Raw genomic sequence first — 17233 nt, 5'->3', positions numbered from 1 at the left:
GGTATGTTGCAACATTTACAGTAATCATTCCAACTCTCCACAGCAAATCAGAAGGTTTTCTAAAGTCTGGGTAAATTTCTAAAGTCGGTAAGGAACTAGAAATCCTATCACAGTTTATGCGGTACCTCAGTCGCAAAGGTCTTACATACTTGCTCTAATGAAAAGGCAAGACTGGAAACAAAGTAAAAGGCACAGATATTATAGAACAGTAACATTTCTTGAATAAAAAGATCTTATAAATTAGATAATGATTAAAATTGGGAACAGCCATTTTGCTGCTGCTTTATTTCTCAGAGCTGACTGTTTTCTTGACCAAACATCTCTATCTTTTCCAATGGTGCAGCACTATGTGCTGGAGGAGTCTTTTCTGAACAGCTTTTCTTATTTCTTCGTATTTCTGTAGCTTCCACCAAAGTATTAGTCAATGGTATTCCCAGTGTTTCTGGAAGCATTATTGTTAATATTCCACTCAGAAGAGCCATGATCCCAACAAGCAACTAGAAGAAATAAACATAGCTGTAAAGGTAGAAATGTCTTTCAAGTTATGCATATCTTCAGTCTTGCTTGAGAGTATATTTAAATTAAGCACAAAGAACTGTAATTTAAAGCAAAGACTAAGTCTTAAATGTTGACTGTATAAAAGATCTGCCTTTTTGTTGCATAAATGAAAGATTCTGCAGCGGAACTAATGAAGAGCAAGTGAAGTGTTTTGTTCACAAGAGATCAATACAGCGCAAGGAGGAACCATTTTGAGAAAACAATACATATATCTGAAACTGGTATTTCTACTATCAGGTATGTATTTAAGAACTGATTCTAGGATTTCATACATTTGTTTTTAGATGCATGTTCACAGAGGTACAATTTCCCTGCCACCTGTAATCTCAATCCATACTCCAGCTCCTGAACCTAATCACCCTGTACCTGTGTGTGTGTTCCTCCTGCGCACAGCCAGACCAGAATTCTTCAGTAGGGCTTGTTTGCCTGATGTTGCACAAAAAGTGCACATCTTTGCTCTGGAGAGCTCTTCAGCAGATAATGAGCTAGCTCTCAACAGGAACATTTTGCTAAAATCAGTTTCAAAGAGCTGTTAAGGGTGCAGGCATTAACTGAAATTTGCAGTGGGATCACATCTTGGATTTGTCCATGGTGTACACTGCTCCATAATGACAGCTTACTTCAGCACGAGTGGTGCAAGGATCGGTATTATGTGGGGTAGATACAGAAGCACACACATGCACTGGGAGTATCTTTCCTTTCCCTTAATTTCTGTGACTTGTTCAATGAGAACAATTCCCACTTTCCTCCTTTGAATACATAACAACATTAAAACTCTGACATTCTTCCAATGCTACGTTATAAATGACCCAAATCTCTCTTGACAGAAACACTTCTGCACAGCACATCAGGCCTGGCCTCAGTGTTTTTCCATTTTATGACTGTGCACTTTGATGCTGTATTATCCTTGTCTTGCCCTATGCTGATTCTCAGGTCTGTCCTGTTTGTTTAATACTTTCTTTCCAAGCGTGAGAGACAACATTTGGAATCACTATGCCTGTGTCCCTCACACACAGCTTGAGACAAGAACTGGCCAGCTACCATCTGCAGTTAAGCCAGACTTTTCTCTTTAAGTCAGAAAGGTGCTTTAAAATAGAAATTCTCCATTGTAGCCTTGAGCTGTGCTATTTTCATGCACGTGCACCATGCTGCTTTTGCTTCCCCTCCCCTCCGACAGAAGAGGACAACTTGTCTTAAGCAGAAGCAGAAGCTTTCAAAAAGCAGAAGCCACACTGTTGCATACCGTCCTCTATTAAATATAGAGGCTGACAAAATACGAAAGTAAGCAAAATAGTGTCAAATACTACAAACTACAGTGGAAATGAAATAGTCATGCTTTTACCATGAAAAATAAACTTTAAAAAATCCTAGCAGTAATATGACCATTGGAAGTGGCACTGAGTGGCAAACTGAAGGAAATCCTTGTAGACTTATATATGTGGCAGGAGTGATCTTTAAAAATAAATCCCAAAATATTAAGGTCTCACCTTTGAGTGTCAAAACTCTTCTCCACTATCAAAATGTGATTTTCTGCCATGGTAAGACAGGATAAATTGACACATGGCAGCTATTCCACAGTAACCTTTCTTATAGACATCCTTTAGGCTGTTGTAGGTTTGTATTTGAGGATATTAAGGACTGTAAAGGATATTGAAGCTCATGGACACTCATACATTTGGAGTTTATGAGAACAGGGTCACTACTGATTGCCAGCTGAACACAGTTAAAGCAACCCTGTGTGCTTCAAGTATGTGTGTCTTCTCTGTTTTGGTTAGTCTTTTAGACACTTTGCATTCTCTTCATGTTTTCCTTCCTCATGAACCTACCTCTTATTTCCCTGTGAACTCCCACTATTCGGTAAGTGTATACACCACCAGCTTTCCTGCCTTTTCATCTCAGCTCTCTTAACTCTAACTTCATCCTGTGTTAGTTTTCTTTTTTTTTTCAAAAATTCAGTGTGTTTTCCTTCTCCCTCACCCTACAAAGCATTTTCCAAACTTTCCTACGAAAGAGAGACTATAAAACAATTAAATCATACTATATTAACAAAAGGACTTCTCAAATGTCATCCACTTTTTCAGGGTCAGTAATCACACTTACCAAAGAAGTTACTCACATTTAGTCAAAACAAGTCTGCAAGCTTATCTTGGCATACTTCTTCATGAGGCATCTGACATAATTTAGCCCTTTGCTTGCTCATAAAAAATGCGTACATTTTGTATTTATGTACTATTTTACATATATAATTTAGCATCAGAAAATGTTCTTCTGATATAATAAATGAATTAAATGCTTATGGATAAAGCTATTGTACAAAGTATTTAAGTATATTTAAGCTCCATTGAAGTTAATTTGACAGAAGTACCTGCTTAAATTCATTGCTTTTTCAGGGTCTTAATTTGAAACCTGACTTTCTGCTTAGTCAAATTCTCAGAGTATTCCCAGCATCTCAGTACAGCCAGCAGCTTCTAACAGCTGCCATGAAAAACTTCAGAATAAGGTTTACCAGCATTTTCAATATGTCCTCCCTATGTGGAGCAACAGTTTTAACTTCACAGTGGTCTAAGACCATTACTTAATACATTTAGTCTAGAACAAAGATAATGTGAATTAAATATCCCTACAAAGTAATACTTTTACTTCTGAGAACAAATGATTATTCTAGTCTGCTGTTTATATCCACATCTGATGGCTCTGAACTAATCTAGATCCGATCTTATTCACAAAATTCCTATTTCAACATAAAAAGGTTAAATTTTGTCCTGAAAATCAAAGACAAAGGATTTGCATTCATTTACTTTACTGACCTCAGCAGAGATTTTTTTAATTTATAATTTATAGCTTATGGGAGAGAAAAATCAAGCCTTTTAAAGGGCTACTGTAACAGAATTCTTAACAGCTTAGAAACAGAAACAGGCTATACATAAAGCAATTGCTTTACTGTAAGTTTTCTAGAAAGTTGTCACATGAAAAACATACTTGGTAAATTACTCCAGATTTATAGACATTCAGATGAGATGTTCACATTATTCACAGGTGGCATAACCGTACATGAGACAGACTGTCAAACAAATGGCAGTAGTAACTGCTTGACAATGTGTGGTGTATACAATAGATCAACACAATGTATATCAGTTTACTTACAAATGTAATCCATTTGATTTCATTTCCATTCCAAAACACTTACGTAACCTGAGACTTGCCACACTATGCTCCAACTCAAGGCAAGCCTATTTAATAAACTGAAAAAAGTTTTATAATAGGAGTTAATAATGAAAACATATTCACTGTGAACTATTACACAACTCTACAAATACTCTGATACTTTTTGTACACTGAGAATTGTTCATAGCTGAAATAATCCTCTGTTTATACTGCCATTTGCACTGCTCTCCAGCGTGTTTGAGCATTTTCCCATCTGTGGTTTAACTGCAGCGCTTCTGCACAGATAAAGCTTATCTCAGCGAGTAAAGGCAAAACACTGACAACAGAAAAAGAATGCTCTCCCTGACCACTCTGTTGTGCAAATGTTTCTTTGTCTTTCCTGGGATGATATCTTCGCTTGTATGGGAGCTTGAGGGAATAAATTAATTTGTGGACTCCTTCATCCTCTTAATTTTAATCCAAAACAACTGAAAGTAATTAATTTAAATAATGGAACGAGTTCCCAAGAATTATCTGAAACCAGTCTTTAGCATCTGTAATTGAAGATTTTATAGTTGCAAAATCAAAGGAATACAATTCCACTTTTTCAGGAAATTCCAAACTGGTAGACAAAATTAGAGTAAGATTAAAGACACATCCCATTACATTTTCACCTTCTGATATGAAGACAAAACCTAATGGTAGCATGACCTGGAGTTACCTACAAATAGGATGTGCTTAATGAATCTAAGGTTCTGATGCTTGTCAAAGTCACCGTGAACTCCATCAACGTACAGTTTGCTTCTCTTTTTCTATCTCATGAATGGTTTTGTTTAGTTCTTGTAAATGAAAAACACAAAAAGGAAGCTTTGAGTCAGCTGTGAAGACCAAGTATAGTAAGCATAAGACATGCTTGATGTTTTGGAAGGCTATTGCAAAAATACAATGAAAAAACAGCCACCCATGGTGAATTCCAGAATGGAAGAGCCATGCCTTTGAAAAAAGGTTACAATAAATCAGGAGCATGGTCAAGAACTTCTAGGCCTGCAAAGTAAATAATTACAGACTAAGACACTTCCTAAATGTTACAAAGTAGATGAAGTATATTTTTATGGAAAGTGTTTTTAGCTATTTTGTACTAGGATTCAGTGCATAAGTATTTTTATGTCTTCCATTTCAACAGATTTCAGTGACTCATAGTCTCCCTTTTTCTTTAGCTGCATATTTTTAACAATATGAAGTTACTAATCTTTGAGACTTAAATTTTTTAACAGGAATGGTTCACTCAATTTCCTTTTCAAGATATAAGTTCAGCTTTTGGCTCCTGAAAGAAACAAGTGACACATGCATTTTCAAAACCAGAAATGGTCACCATTGAAATAAATACTTACAAGTGGCATGAAAATCCAAACACTTCTCAGGTATACACAGAAAGGAGCAACCACACTTCCTACACGACACATCATGCTTCCACTTCCAACAGCAAGTGATCTATACATAAAACAAAGACTTTGATAAAAATTCTGGCAGATAAAGGAAACAATCAGAAATGCACAGCCACTTAAAACATCAGTAAAATGTCCATGCGTCTGTAAGCAATTATACCAGGAAGCTATTGCTATGCTGATGTAAATTTATATTGTAGAAAAATTCAGCTGCTTCTATAATTAAGATTAAAACCAGAATCATCATTCAGCATCGACCACAGGACTATTTAAGAAACCAGGACTTCTAAGAAAGGCATAAATAATGTTTAAGAAACTACTGAGTATTCTTCTAGTTCCCATTGAGTATTCTTCTACTTCTGCAATGAAATCAATCAACGCACATGGAATGAAAAAATGAGTAAAAATTTATGGTACAGCCAAGCCCTAGACATCTCTAAAGCAGCCAAGGAACTCATCCCATCCCAAATCTTTCAGACCCCTGCCACTGATGCCAAGAGCTGCTTGATCTAGCACAGAAGCATAACAATGTAAAGGAAATAAGAGCAAAGTGATAAAAAATACATAACTGGCAAAAGTTCTTACCTTACAACTGTTGGGTATAGTTCTGCTGTGTAGAGATATATAAGGCCAAATGCCACGCCTATTGAAAATTTTCCAGCCATATTTGCCAAGATAATTAATATATTTAAATCCTATCGAAAGAGAGCACAATTAAATAAATCACCAGAAAATAACTGTTCCAAACTTCATTTAAATCCTTCAAAAGTTGTGACCCTTCTTTAAACAACCAATAATAGTGAAGCCTGCACTGAAAATACAAAAATCTATTTAGACTGACAGCTGCAATTTAAAAACCACCTTTAATCAGCTACATGATTCAGAAGGAGCAGCTGCATCTACAGACAAGAGCCTTTAAAATCCATTTTGACTATAGGAACACTTTCAACAATACATGACTAACCTGAGGTATGAACATAATTAAAACACAGATCAGTGCACTTAAAATAAGGAACGGAATGAGTGTGTTTCTCCTTCCCAGTTTGTCCATCCCAATGCAAGCAATGACATAGCAAGGCAACTCCACAGCACCTGTCAGTATGAAATTATTTTAAGTCATGGTTACACACATTCATGTTGTAACTCTAACTTCTTCTTTATGAGGATTAGTTTAATCTAGAAGGTAATAAATAAGTGAAATCTAGAGATAAGCAGTGTGTTGGGCTAGTTCATTTGTTAACAGAAATGGCAGCAGAAGGCAGAAAACATGGCCTAAAATACGGTAGGAGAGGATAGAGGACAAGGGAAATGGGTTTCGCAATGCAGAGCAGCTCTGTTTCTCTTTGGGGTGGAAAATTACACAAAACAGCAAGGCCATGACCTTGGCACTTGTGACTGAAAGCTCTCTATTTGCTGCTCTTCTGCTTCAGGTATTTTCACATCAACAGCTTAGGTGTCCCCACAAAGAACACTGCCAGTGTTGCACTGACACACCTCTCAGGATTTGCCAGCTTCCACCTGGACATAGAACTGAAGGCACAGGTGCACCCCCAGCTTCAGCCCAGAATCACCCCAACGTATAAGTCAATCAAGGTCCCCCCAGGTCCAGTTTTTGAGTCCTTTAAAAAGAGGGCAGTTGCTTACAATATCCCACTCCTACTCAGATAATCTCCTCCTAATGTCCCTTTCCAGAGAAAAACTTCTGCAGCTCTAAAGGAACTCAGGTTTCTTTCCTCTAAAGGAACAGGCTACAGCTGTTCACAAACCACCTGTAAACATGATTTTCCCCTAGACAAATTATATTGAACCTAAGCCACTTCAGACATGTCTTAAACCCAACTTGCTTGTGAAGAATGTCCAATGTAAAACCAAGGAAGAACGTAAGATACAGCCCTGAACAAATATGTTGCATCCCTTCACTAAGCACATATAGTATGTCAATACATCTATAATAGAAGGAAACTATTTTGATCTAGTGTTGGTAAAAGCAGGTTGCAATTATTCTGTGTTTGTAGTCTACTAAAATATTTTTGGAAGAGGTGGATATGGTGATTTATGCACTGTACCCCACCATGACAGTTTACTTATCTGCGCAATACTAGCATCATCTCTTCAACATATCCATCTATGAATATGCTATCATACATGACAACACAAACTGAATTCAGGAGAGACCAGTCCTTCTGTGTGTCTATGTACATGAACAGTCGCGTTCACTTTACTGATGTGAATTCACTCTACTGAGTGAATGTTGCATAAAGCAAAGTGCATGATTCAGTTCTTCACTGGCTCAGAGCTGCGTGCCTGATCTAGAAGTCAATGGAATATTTCCACTGATCTTAACAAGATTTGGGTCAGGCCTTTGATGCACCGAGCTGCCTTTATAAACAGCTTAGGTACCAGAGGAAGACTATAGCCAGACTGTAATTAAAATTAAAAGAATACTACAACTAAATTAAAAATATACTTTTGAGAAAACTAAAATTCCTCTTGCTTCTGAGAATTATGAAACTATTTTCTACACAGACACAAGATATCATGATTATAAGTGATTAAAATGATATTTTTTTTCTCTCATTTTCCTAGTTTGTACCTTTAACAGAGCCATATAAATTTTGTGTTGCTGGACTGCTTCCCTTGGTGTTTGTGTAGATCTGCTATATGCTTGCAGGGCAAAGAGGAGACAAGAAGAATATGGTTTTACAAGCAAAGACAGATGGAGAAGAATTTTGTACACCAACAAATTTTGAATTCACCTTTTTTTTTTTATTTTCCAGAAACAGTAAGATTTGGAGTGAATGATATTCCTGTGTTAGTCAACTTTGTGATGAGTTAGCAAGAAACTTTTTGAACAGGGTTCATAATTGAATGAAAAAAGTTTTAAAATTGGCTGTCAACTCTATAGACATTTCTAAATGTTATGCTCTAGTTCTGTCATGAACAGAATAAGGTACAAAAATATTTACCTATGAGAAAGAGATTTAAATATTCATTGCCTCCTAGACTGACAGAACTGAGAGAGAAGACGTAGTACCCCAAGCTCCCAGTGAACCAGATCAGCCAGACTGTGATGGTCCTTCTTGCAATGTGCCAGTTACAAAACAGGTCCAAGATGTTGTGCTTCTTTGTTGAGGATGTGTCACTGTCACCCATTCTGCCACTCACTAGATCATCTTGTTGGACAGAGTAGAGTTCAGAAACTTTGCAGGGAGTGCTTACTTTATTCCATCTTGCCATTATATGAATTACTTTTTGTGCATCTTCATATCTTTCCTTTGACAGGAGCCAAAAAGGTGTTTCTGGGAGCATCCAGCAGCACAAGATAAAGGGAAGAGTTGCTATGGAGAGAAATATCTGATAGACCCACCAGGTCTGAACCAAAAATCCCATGAGTGCCACAACCATAATTCCCATAGCAAAAAAAGCATGGACATGCATAGAAGCCCAGGTTCGTGCTTTAATGCCAACAAATTCAGTCACATAAACAAAAGCCACAACCAGATAGCCACTTGAAACCTAGGGGTTTGGGGTGGGAGACAGAAACAAAAACAGTAGTGAGGTTTGTATCTACTTTCTTCATACATCAATAAAAACAAACAGCTAACAGTGTTCCACATTCATGTACACTTAATTGTCACTGCACTGGCATGTCCCACACTGACAGAAAAATCCCTGCAAACAAATCAGATGGAGAAAAAAGTTCACTCAAAGCTTCAGAATGCCCAGGCACTGTATTTAAAATGTGATTTTGTATGCTTCCCTGTAGTGGGGGAGAGCCAGCAAGAAACACCTGAAAAATAGCCTAATTTGCTGATGTCACTAAGCCCTTCACCTCCAAAAATCACGTCCTTTAATGACGTTGCAAACTGGATGCTATGGAAATATGAGGTCCTGTGAACTAATTGCCACTTCTGAAAATCTTAACCTTGGCTTTTAAGTAGACTGTTAATAATCTGTACATCAACGAACTGCAAATTTACTGAGAATTACCTTCCACACCCTTGTAAATTATCTCATTAAATCAAAGTCTGAAAATGTTGGAAGAGAATCTCATATGGTTATAGGTTCTTATATGTTATCTACTGAATGCAATTACTGGCATGTTCTGCATTATAGTATTTCTTCATTGAATATATATATTATTGAATATATATTTCAATTTCTCTAGCAACAGTCAAACTCTTGGTATCTCAAAACATTTCAAAACACAGCTAGAAAATCTAGACTAGAAAATATTCCAGTATATTGCTTAGATTAATCAATTTTCTGGTTAAAAATATTCCAGTTAATAATTTCTGATTCTCAACCCACTGAACCTGGCAGCAAAGCTGTGCTGATCTTAGCAGCATGGGGCTAGATCTTTAGACCTCTATCTCGCAGGTCAGTCACAGAGGGCAGTTAAAACCTACAGAATTGGTCTAGTCAGAGCTTTTTGCTTTTCTAAATTACCACAGCCTCTAGCATCAACAGCCAAAGGAGTCAGAAGAGGAACTCCTGATGATCTGACTGTTTGAGGCTCAAATGCCCATGCAGTTTTTCCTGCTAGGAAATCCTTCTGAGCTCTAATCAGGAAAAGGGTGCCCCAGATGCAAGTGCTGTCTTGCCTAATGTACTGTCAGCAGGAACAAAATAAACTATGTGATTATTTTCAATTTTCTAACCTACTCTAAGTAAGTTGCATCATTTTTCTTATGACAGCATTCTAATTTCTTTATGCAGCATATAATGGAAGACTACAAATATTGTACTTTTGGATGTAAAATAGCAACTCAAAATTGGTTACTATGTAAAAATATTGAATATCGGATACTGGATATATATCATACATATATATAAAATTATGTGTGTCATTATGCACGAACACATATACTGGAATAACCATAAGTACAGTATAAACATCTAGGTGTTTTAACAGGTCTACCTATGTATTTAGTATTTCAGATGTAGCTTAAAACACCATGGAAGAAAAGAAATGCATCTCTCCTCCATCACTCAAAACAGTAGAGATAAAAATCATAATTATAGATTTGTTACCTTAAGAAAAATATACTCCAATTCTAACAATAAGGAGAAATGCAATGGCAGCTGCAATGTGGAAATCAGTTTGCTGCTCACACTTCGTGTTTAATTACCAGTCCAACAGAGGTTGGGATGGAGGAAGTACCAAACACTGCTTCATACAGACACTTTCTATTAATTCAAAGAGGTAAAGTGCTGTGGTCCAAGAACATTCAGACTCTCCCTGCTCTGCTGAAATAAGTGCAACAGAGGGGACTTTAGAACAATGAAGTAGGTAGGTAATAGTATAAAGGGAGGTTCTCCTGAGAAGGGGTAGGAAATGACAAGTAGAAAGAACCAGGATGAACATCCTTTCTTACCATAGCAAGAAGGAAGCGCACAATCACGAAACTGTAGTAGTCAAATGTGAAGGCCACTGCGATGCCAAATACAAACTGACCAGTACTTGTGAACCATATAACACGCTGTCTTCCCAGTCTGCAAATCACAGCAGTAATAAAATTATGAATAACCACAAACATTCCATTAAAATACGACAACAAAAAATGGAGTTGTATTTTTCTGCAATTCCAGAAAGCCTATCTGGAAGTGAGTCTGAAAATACTGTAATTAATACTTTCACTCACCACAAAAACATTAGTTTAGTTACCTGTATTAATTTTTTAGTACTTTCAACCTCCAAGAAAAAGGAAGCTCCTATGGACAGAACTTCCATTCCACAATTCTTAGCTGGAAGCAACGTGCAGAAGTGAGAATTATATATGCTCATCTCCAGTTTCAGGTTTAACTTCTACATAACTAATCTGCAAATGTACTCTGTTATTTATGAGGACAGTAGGTAAGACTCATTTTTTCACATATTTTATATTAAGTAATATATAGTTAATAATTTCTAACACAATTTAGCTGTGATAACACATGCCGTCTCTTGCCAAACAACCAATTTGGATCGTAATGAAAGGCTTCTGTAACATATCTCTGTCCACTTATTTAAAGTTGAATTCCCCAATAAATGACATAGTTCCCCTGAATTTTCTGATTGCATCACAGCACAGAAGCATGCATGTACAAATACAGAAATTCAGGAAGATCATTTACTAAGAGCAAAAAAAGTATGTCAAATACATCAACAACATAGTGATTTCCAGTGTAAAAGGAGGACATTTAGTAAAAAGAAACTTCTATTTGTTTATCTTCTTCCCATATCTCAGAGAGAAAATATACCGAATAGAGCCAGTTCTGCCTAAATAAGGGAGCACATACTAGCAATAAGAAGCTTATCTGAGGAGAAAACCTAGAAATCGGCAGTATATCTATATTGAGGATTCATTATATTTTATCTACAAATGTTCTGTAATACAAAATATTTTTCTTCCCTGATAATATTCTCTTGGACTCTTATTATCTAGTCCACTGCCAACAGCTTTTCACAGATGTGGATATTGCGTTTTCACAGACAGTCTGAGGATTTTCAGGGATGTGGGCTCATTTATCAGTTTTTCTTCGTGAGTATTTGGTACTGTATTGAAACAAACCCTATTTTTCTCCAACCTTGACCTGGAGTCATGCACATTTGGTTTGTGATCCCTGCCAGAAGAGATCCCAGTGAGTCCTAGCTGACAGAGCAATTCTGTTGGGAAATCTGTTAATTGGGAACAGAAGAGACCCATAAACTTACTTCCCACCAGCCAGAATGTGTCAGAAAATAATCACTTTCAGCTGTAAAATCTACAGTTGTAAATCTGCAACTCAGAATGTATGTATTATCTTTACCGGCTGTCCATGGCTTGAATTAATGGAAATCATAACAATATGATCATAAACTTATAAATCACATCTGAATATTAATTAATAAAGCTATGAATGATTTAAAGGGATCCAGAGCGAATGTTGGCACTATAGTCTGGTTTTGTATTAAACACACTTTTACAAAGCCTTGGATCAGGAAGCAGGATTGAGTCCATGTGTTCTGAAAGCCAAATTAAAAAAAGGATCATCTTTACTTTTACATTCCCATGTTGTAACTATCCCACCATAGCATTGTGCTAATGAAGGAAATCAGAAAATTACATGCCTGGTCTCCTTTTTCTGCTAATACTGTTGACTGTGAGATAAAACGTCACCCTTCACCTGACAGAGCTGCTAGTCAACAAGCTCTTCTATAGAAAGAGATAAATAACACTAAACAAGCCTTCAAAACAAAACACAGGTACATAAACTGCCTGAGACAAAACCAAGTACAACATAGTTTGGGTGTTTGATATGGATTGAGAGGCATAGCTGGGTGTTCTTCTCAGGTAGGAATGTGTGTTCTTGTGTTGAGAGAGAAAACCAAGAGAAGCAGGATACAGATGTACAAACTGAATCTCTCTAATGCTTCTGAGACCAGCTCTGATGCTGGATCTCAGTGCGTGATCAGAGATAATATCCAGGGAGAAAGTGCTGGAGGGGGGAGGGCTGAAGGACAGCCTTAGTACTGTGAGCAAGAGACTGCTCAGGTTGAGTCCCTCCATGGACTGACTCTCCTCATTCTCAAACAGAACTTTGTATGTGCTGGTAAGTAAGTGAAACTACAGCTCAGCTCATTGACAACCATTTTTCCTCCCATTTGGAGTAACCTTCAAGAGACTAAAGTTTAAGTTAACCATTCAGGGAAAAACTATATTTGGACAGCAAGGAAAAATACTGTATGGGTATTTATTTTAAGAACATGGGGCCTGATCAAACCCTCAAAGCCTTTTCATCAGCCCCACAGAGCTCTATTCATGACAGAGGTTAAGAAATTTGTGATTTTGAAATACACTATTTTTAATCTTCCAGTAGCCCTTTGGCTGTTTATAATATCCAGAAGTAAAAATTTATGTTTCCATAAAGAATATCTCCTCATGGAAAATGAAATTAAAATCTACTCCCAGGTTTTACTGTTGCTATTACTACTAAGTATTGCTATTCCTGTTAAAGAGCCTAAAATGCTAGCTGCACAGAGCAATGGCCTAGAACAATTGATGATATGAAGTAGGGAAAAAAATCTAAAAGCAAATGATTCGCAAATACATTTTAAAATAGTATCAGAGAAAGAAATTAAGTTAAACATAACTGTGAATAAAACAATATCCAAAACTCCTGGATTAGTAGTACATAATTATGAATACACAATGAATGAGAACAACAAACAGGTCGATATACCTGAAGCTACTGCAATCTGAAGCTACAATTTTCAGAGGATGGCAATTTACCTGTCAGCAATGTCACCAAAAATCACTGCTCCAAACAAGACTCCAAGCATGAATGTAGGCTGGATTAATTTTGCAAGCCATTCTCGGTCACAGACCAGATCCCACTGTGTAACAACAGTGCTCTTCCACTTTGTATCATCATAGAGAAATCCATCAGAACAAGAAAATATGGACTTGTTGCCTTCATATTCGTATGTCAGATCCAAACTGACTTCTCGTTTGGATCTGCTGCACTGATCAAGTTCCCAAATTTCTCCATTTTCCAGCTGGACTACAATGTAATTTTCTGCTGATGCCCATAGTGTCCAGATGTCCTCTATACTTGATTCGGAGGAGTTGTGGAAAAGAATACTACTCACATTTCCAGGGATCCCACATACAAATTTAGGAGTAACAGCCATGAACACAGATGCTAAGTAATGGATACCACATGACATAGCTTGAAAGACAGTTGCAAAATAAACGCCCGCTTGAAATCTGTAAAGGGAAAGAAAGAAGTTTACCAAAGAAAAGCCCTCTATACATGAAAAAGAATAAATCAACAGAATTATTTGCTAGGATCAGTAAATGGAGACATCATTCAAGTGTCTAGTATTAAGTTACATAGTGCTGCTTCAATATTATCTAAGCCCTGCAAGAGACCAAAGATGAGATCCACAGTAATCTGTTGCCAGAAAATAATATTACTTTCAGTCATGTGTTTAGCCATACACAGAGAAGACCGTTTAAAAAGAAACAATTCTGAATTTAAGCACTTAGTTTGAAGCAACCTTCTACCCTCTCAATTCTGTACAGTATATTCTCTCAAAATAAGGCCTTAGATTACTTGATTGGTTAGAAAAACCTCAGGTTCTGAGGGATGGAGGTATGTGCATCAAATAAAACAAACCAAACACATTATGCACTTCATTTCTCCTAATTTATCCATATAACTGTGTTCTGTCTGTCTTCCATCTCCCTATTTTGTCTCCAAAAGGCAAAGAGAGAATGCATTTAGACACATGCAGAGGAAGATAGAATCTGAACAGCGTGAAATGTTTGGTACCAAAACATAGCTGTAAACTGGGTTGGGTTTTGGCTTAAACAGGGTGTGCAGTTCGCCATTAAAGATTGTATCATAAAGCAAATGTGGTAAAAGAATGTTTTATGCATAGCCTGAACTTTGGCATTTTAACAGCTTTTAAAACATGCTTGACATGCAAGTAAATCTCAGTATATAAATTGCACATGTATTCTGAATTTTGAAAGACTTGCAATGAAGTCTAGGATCACTGAATGCAAATTCTAGACAGTTTCTGATAATCTAAGCGTAAGGAGACTTTTCCTCAATTAAATGTGAAAACTATGCACATAATTAGTACGTCTGTTCAGCAAAACCAACATAGCTTTGTCTTCTCTTCCACTTTTTATTTTCTGAAGGCAAATCAATTGCACTAATTGAAGATGCATTCAGTGAGCTTCTACATGTACATCCTTACTGCAGTACATGATGGGCCTTGATTGTATGAAAAGAAAAGCAGCTTTTTTTTAAAACTATCAGAGGCTATCTCTGCTGAATATAGGAAATGGTGCCTAAAAAATAATTGCCTTGAAATGTCTTATGGGAAAAGTCAGAGCAATGCCAGTTCCCATAACAAAGGTGCCCTCTAGATTGCTCCTCTCCAAAACGATCTCCAAAATCTACCTTTGAATTCCCCTAATTAAGATTGCAGCAGTATTTAGCCTAGGACTTTTAAGTCATCTATCAGCACAATTTCTAATTAATTTCTAAACCATCTATAACCAAAATATTTAGATAGAATTTGCTGAATACATTGTCTTAATGTCCAATTAACTCCTTCAATTAAACAGTTCTCTCATGTAACATAACTCAATTCACCATCCTCATTCTCCTTTGTCTTTTATCTCATGATTCTTCTTTCTTTCCTTGGTAAATGTAAATCCAGTCACCCATCCTGTCTTTCCAATAGCATTGTTGCTCTTCAGGTGCAGCGTTTTTTATCCCCCTTTCTCTTGACAACAGCTCTATTAACTTATCCACAGCAGTCTGAAGAAACGGTTGAATCATAGAATAGTTAGAGTTGGAAAGGACCTTAAGATCATCTAGTGCCAACCCCCCTGCCATGGGAAGGGACACCTCACACTAAACCATATCACCCAAGGCCTCATCCAACCTGGCCTTGAACACCGCCAGGGATGGAGCATTCACAGCCTCCCTGGGCAACCCATTCCAGTGCCTCACCACCCTCTCAGTAAAGAATTTCTTCCTTATATCCAATCTAAACTTCCCCTGTTTAAGTTTTAACCTGTTACCCCTTGTCCTGTCACTACAGTCCCTGATGAACAGTCTATCCCCAGCATTCTTGTAGGCCCCCTTCAGATACTGGAAGGCTGCTATGAGGTCTCCACGCAGCCTTCTCTTCTCCAGGCTGAACAGCCCCAACTTTCTCAGCCTCTCTCCATACGGGAGGTGCTCCAGTCCCCTGATCATCCTCGTGGCCCTCCTCTGGACTTGTTCCAACAGTTCCATGTCCTTTTTATGTGAAGGACACCAGAACTGCACACAATACTCCAAGTGAGGTCTCACGAGAGCAGAGTAGAGGGGCAGGATCACCTCCTTTGACCTGCTGGTCACACTTCTTTTGATGCAGCCCAGGATGCGGTTGGCTTTCTGGGCTGTGAGCGCACAATGAAGCCAGCTCATGTTAAGTTTCTCATCAACCGACACCCCCAAGTCCTTCTCTGCAGGGCTGCTCTGAATCTCTTCTCTGCCCAACCTGTAGCTGTGCCTGGGATTGCTCTGACCCAGGTGTAGGACCTTGCACTTGGCATGGTTAAACTTCATAAGGTTGGCATCAGCCCACCTCACAAGCGTGTCAAGGTCCCTCTGGATGGCATTCCTTCCCTCCGGCGTATCAACCGAACCACACAGCTTAGTGTCATCAGCAAACTTGCTGAAGGTGCACTCAATCCCACTGTCCATGTCACCAACAGAGATGTTGAACAAGACCGGTCCCAGCACCGATCCCTTAGGGACACCACTCGTTACCGGTCTCCAGCTGGACATCGAGCCATTGACCACAACTCTTTGCATGTGGCCGTCCAGCCAGTTCTTTATCCACCGAGTGGTCCACCCATCAAATTGATGTCTCTCCAATTTAGAGACAAGGATGTCATGCGGGACAGTGTCGAAGGCTTTGCACAAATCTAGGTAGATGACGTCAACTGCTCTACCCCTGTCCATCAGTTTCGTAGCCCCATCATAGAAGGCCACCAAATTGGTCAGGCAGGATTTCCCCTTAGTGAAGCCATGCTGGCTGTCACCAACCACCTCCTTGTTTTTCATGTGCCTTAGCATGCCTTCCAGGAGAATCTGCTCCAAGACTTTACCAGGCACAGAGGTGAGACTGACTGGTCTGTAATTCCCCGGGTCATTCATTTTCCCCTTCTTGAAAATGGGGGTTATATTTCCCTTTTTCCAGTCATTGGGAACTTCACATGATTTTTCAAATATGATGGCCAGTGGCTTAGCAACTTCGTTCGCCAGCTCCTTCAGGACCCACGGATGGATTTCATCAGGTCCCATGGACTTGCGTACGTTTAGGTTTTTAAGATGGTCTCGAACCAGATCCTCTCCTACAGTGGGCCTAGGATCTTCATTCTTACAGTCCCTACATCCGCCTTCCAAGACTTGGGTGGTGCAGTTTGCCAGTGAAGACCAAATTGCTAAACCCATCATGGCAGCCTAAAATCTGGCTCACCTTCTCTCTTGATGACACTGCAAGGCAATCTCGCAGAGGTGCTGTGCTGCTTTTTCCCAACAAACCTTGT

At 38.2% G+C, this 17233-nt stretch overlaps 1 protein-coding gene across 1 annotated transcript in view; it reads right to left on the bottom strand.

Moving 5' to 3' along the window:
- Positions 1-290: 290 nt before the first annotated feature.
- SLC22A16 (solute carrier family 22 member 16) overlaps positions 291-17233 on the bottom strand; it is a gene marked incomplete at both ends in the record, with an annotated part of 31836 nt that continues 14893 nt past the window's right edge. The window contains 7 exons of the mRNA XM_080616029.1: positions 291-497; positions 5094-5193; positions 5733-5842; positions 6112-6239; positions 8114-8663; positions 10526-10643; positions 13403-13879. Of these exons, the coding sequence (XP_080472155.1) occupies positions 291-497; positions 5094-5193; positions 5733-5842; positions 6112-6239; positions 8114-8663; positions 10526-10643; positions 13403-13879 (1690 nt within the window). The remainder of the gene's footprint in view (positions 498-5093; positions 5194-5732; positions 5843-6111; positions 6240-8113; positions 8664-10525; positions 10644-13402; positions 13880-17233) is intronic.

Source organism: Psittacula echo (assembly GCF_963264785.1).
Source record: "Psittacula echo genome assembly, chromosome: 4".
In the NCBI taxonomy this organism is placed as follows: domain Eukaryota; kingdom Metazoa; phylum Chordata; class Aves; order Psittaciformes; family Psittacidae; genus Psittacula; species Psittacula echo.
The sequence above is the reverse complement of the archived record's forward strand: the minus strand, read 5'-3'. Positions and strand labels throughout refer to the sequence as shown.